This window comes from Pygoscelis adeliae, unplaced genomic scaffold (assembly GCF_000699105.1).
Source record: "Pygoscelis adeliae isolate BGI_AS28 unplaced genomic scaffold, ASM69910v1 Scaffold45, whole genome shotgun sequence".
Taxonomy (NCBI): domain Eukaryota; kingdom Metazoa; phylum Chordata; class Aves; order Sphenisciformes; family Spheniscidae; genus Pygoscelis; species Pygoscelis adeliae.
Genome location: NW_008825114.1, coordinates 12921979 through 12923353, shown reverse-complemented (window position 1 = coordinate 12923353; position 1375 = coordinate 12921979). Strand labels below are relative to the sequence as shown.

Below are 1375 nucleotides of genomic sequence, written 5' to 3'. Positions count from 1 at the left end.
CTTGGAAATTAATTTATGAATTGATTTAACAGTTATTAATATAGCTACTTTTATGTCAGTTACTTTTCAAGAGTGTAATGGTGCTTATATATTCTTTAGGAAACGTCAACTTTCTTACTTCAGCAGAAAATTAATTCTTATTTATTATATAACATGGAAAACTTTTTTTCTTGATTGCAGACAGCTGCGAATGAGGTGAACACAGGAGTGGTAACAGATTTCTTGTTGACTATAGGAATACTGAGTGGGGAGCACAGGGATGGAGTCTGGCATGGAGGAGATCCCAGTTAAAGTTGCAGTTCGAATCAGACCTCTGCTTTCCAAAGAAGTACTTCATAACCACCAAGTGTGTGTGAGATTAGTCCCAAATACACAACAAATTATCATTGGGAAAGACCGTGTCTTCACTTTTGATTTTGTATTTGGCAAAAACTCAACCCAAGAAGAAGTTTATACTGTTTGCATTAAGCCGCTTCTAGTGTCTTTGACTGAGGGATACAATGCTACAGTGTTTGCATATGGACAGACAGGTTCTGGGAAGACTTACACCATTGGAGGTGGCCACATTGGTAGGTTGTAGAAAGTTTGTGGGTTTTTTAAACTGGTGAACAATGTATTTGTGCAAGTTAAATATTTAATACATGGCAGATGATGCTGCAGAATTCTTAAGGGCTAATGAAAAAAGGTATAGTAAAAAAAATGCTTCCAAAGTTTTTGTAGTAATTAAACTGTTCTAAAAACAAATTCTCCACAAATTAGGCTATACTAAAAATATCTTAAGAAGAAAACAATTTATAAAGTGCTCCTTCTCATTCCCCGTTTTAACATGCAGCTTAAACTAGAATTTCTTCCTGAAATGCAGTGTTTTGGAGATTCTCGCTACATTTATCTTACCTTGAAAATGTCTGCGTTAGGCAATTAATTGTTTGCTTGCTCACTCTTCGCTTTTCTTTTGAGACATTTCTATGACATCATAGAAATTTACAATTTAAGTCTTCCAAATGGATATAAATAGATTATTCTAAACCTCTTGGTAGGTATTAAAATTTTCCTTTTATTTAGAATCATAGAAACACAGAATAATATAGGTTGGAAAAGGCCCTTAAGATCATTGAGTCCAACTGTTAACCTGGCACTGCCTAGTCCATCACTAAACCATGTCCCTAAGCGCCTCATCTATACATCTTTTAAATACCTCCAGGGATGGTGAGTCAACCACTTCCCTGGGCAGCCTGTTCCAATGCTTGACAACCCTTTCGGTGAAGAAATTTTTCCTAATATCCAATATAAACATCCCCTGGCACAACTTGAGGCCATTTCCTCTTGTCCTATCGCTTGTTACTTGGGAGAAGAGACCGACACCCACCTCGCTACA

General features: G+C 36.5%; 1 protein-coding gene across 1 annotated transcript in view; it reads left to right on the top strand.

Moving 5' to 3' along the window:
* The first annotated feature begins 259 nt into the window (after positions 1 to 259).
* KIF27 (kinesin family member 27) overlaps positions 260 to 1375 on the top strand; it is an 18335-nt gene continuing 17219 nt past the window's right edge. The window contains exon 1 of the mRNA XM_009328112.1: positions 260 to 569. Coding sequence (XP_009326387.1) covers positions 260 to 569 — 310 coding nt within the window. The remainder of the gene's footprint in view (positions 570 to 1375) is intronic.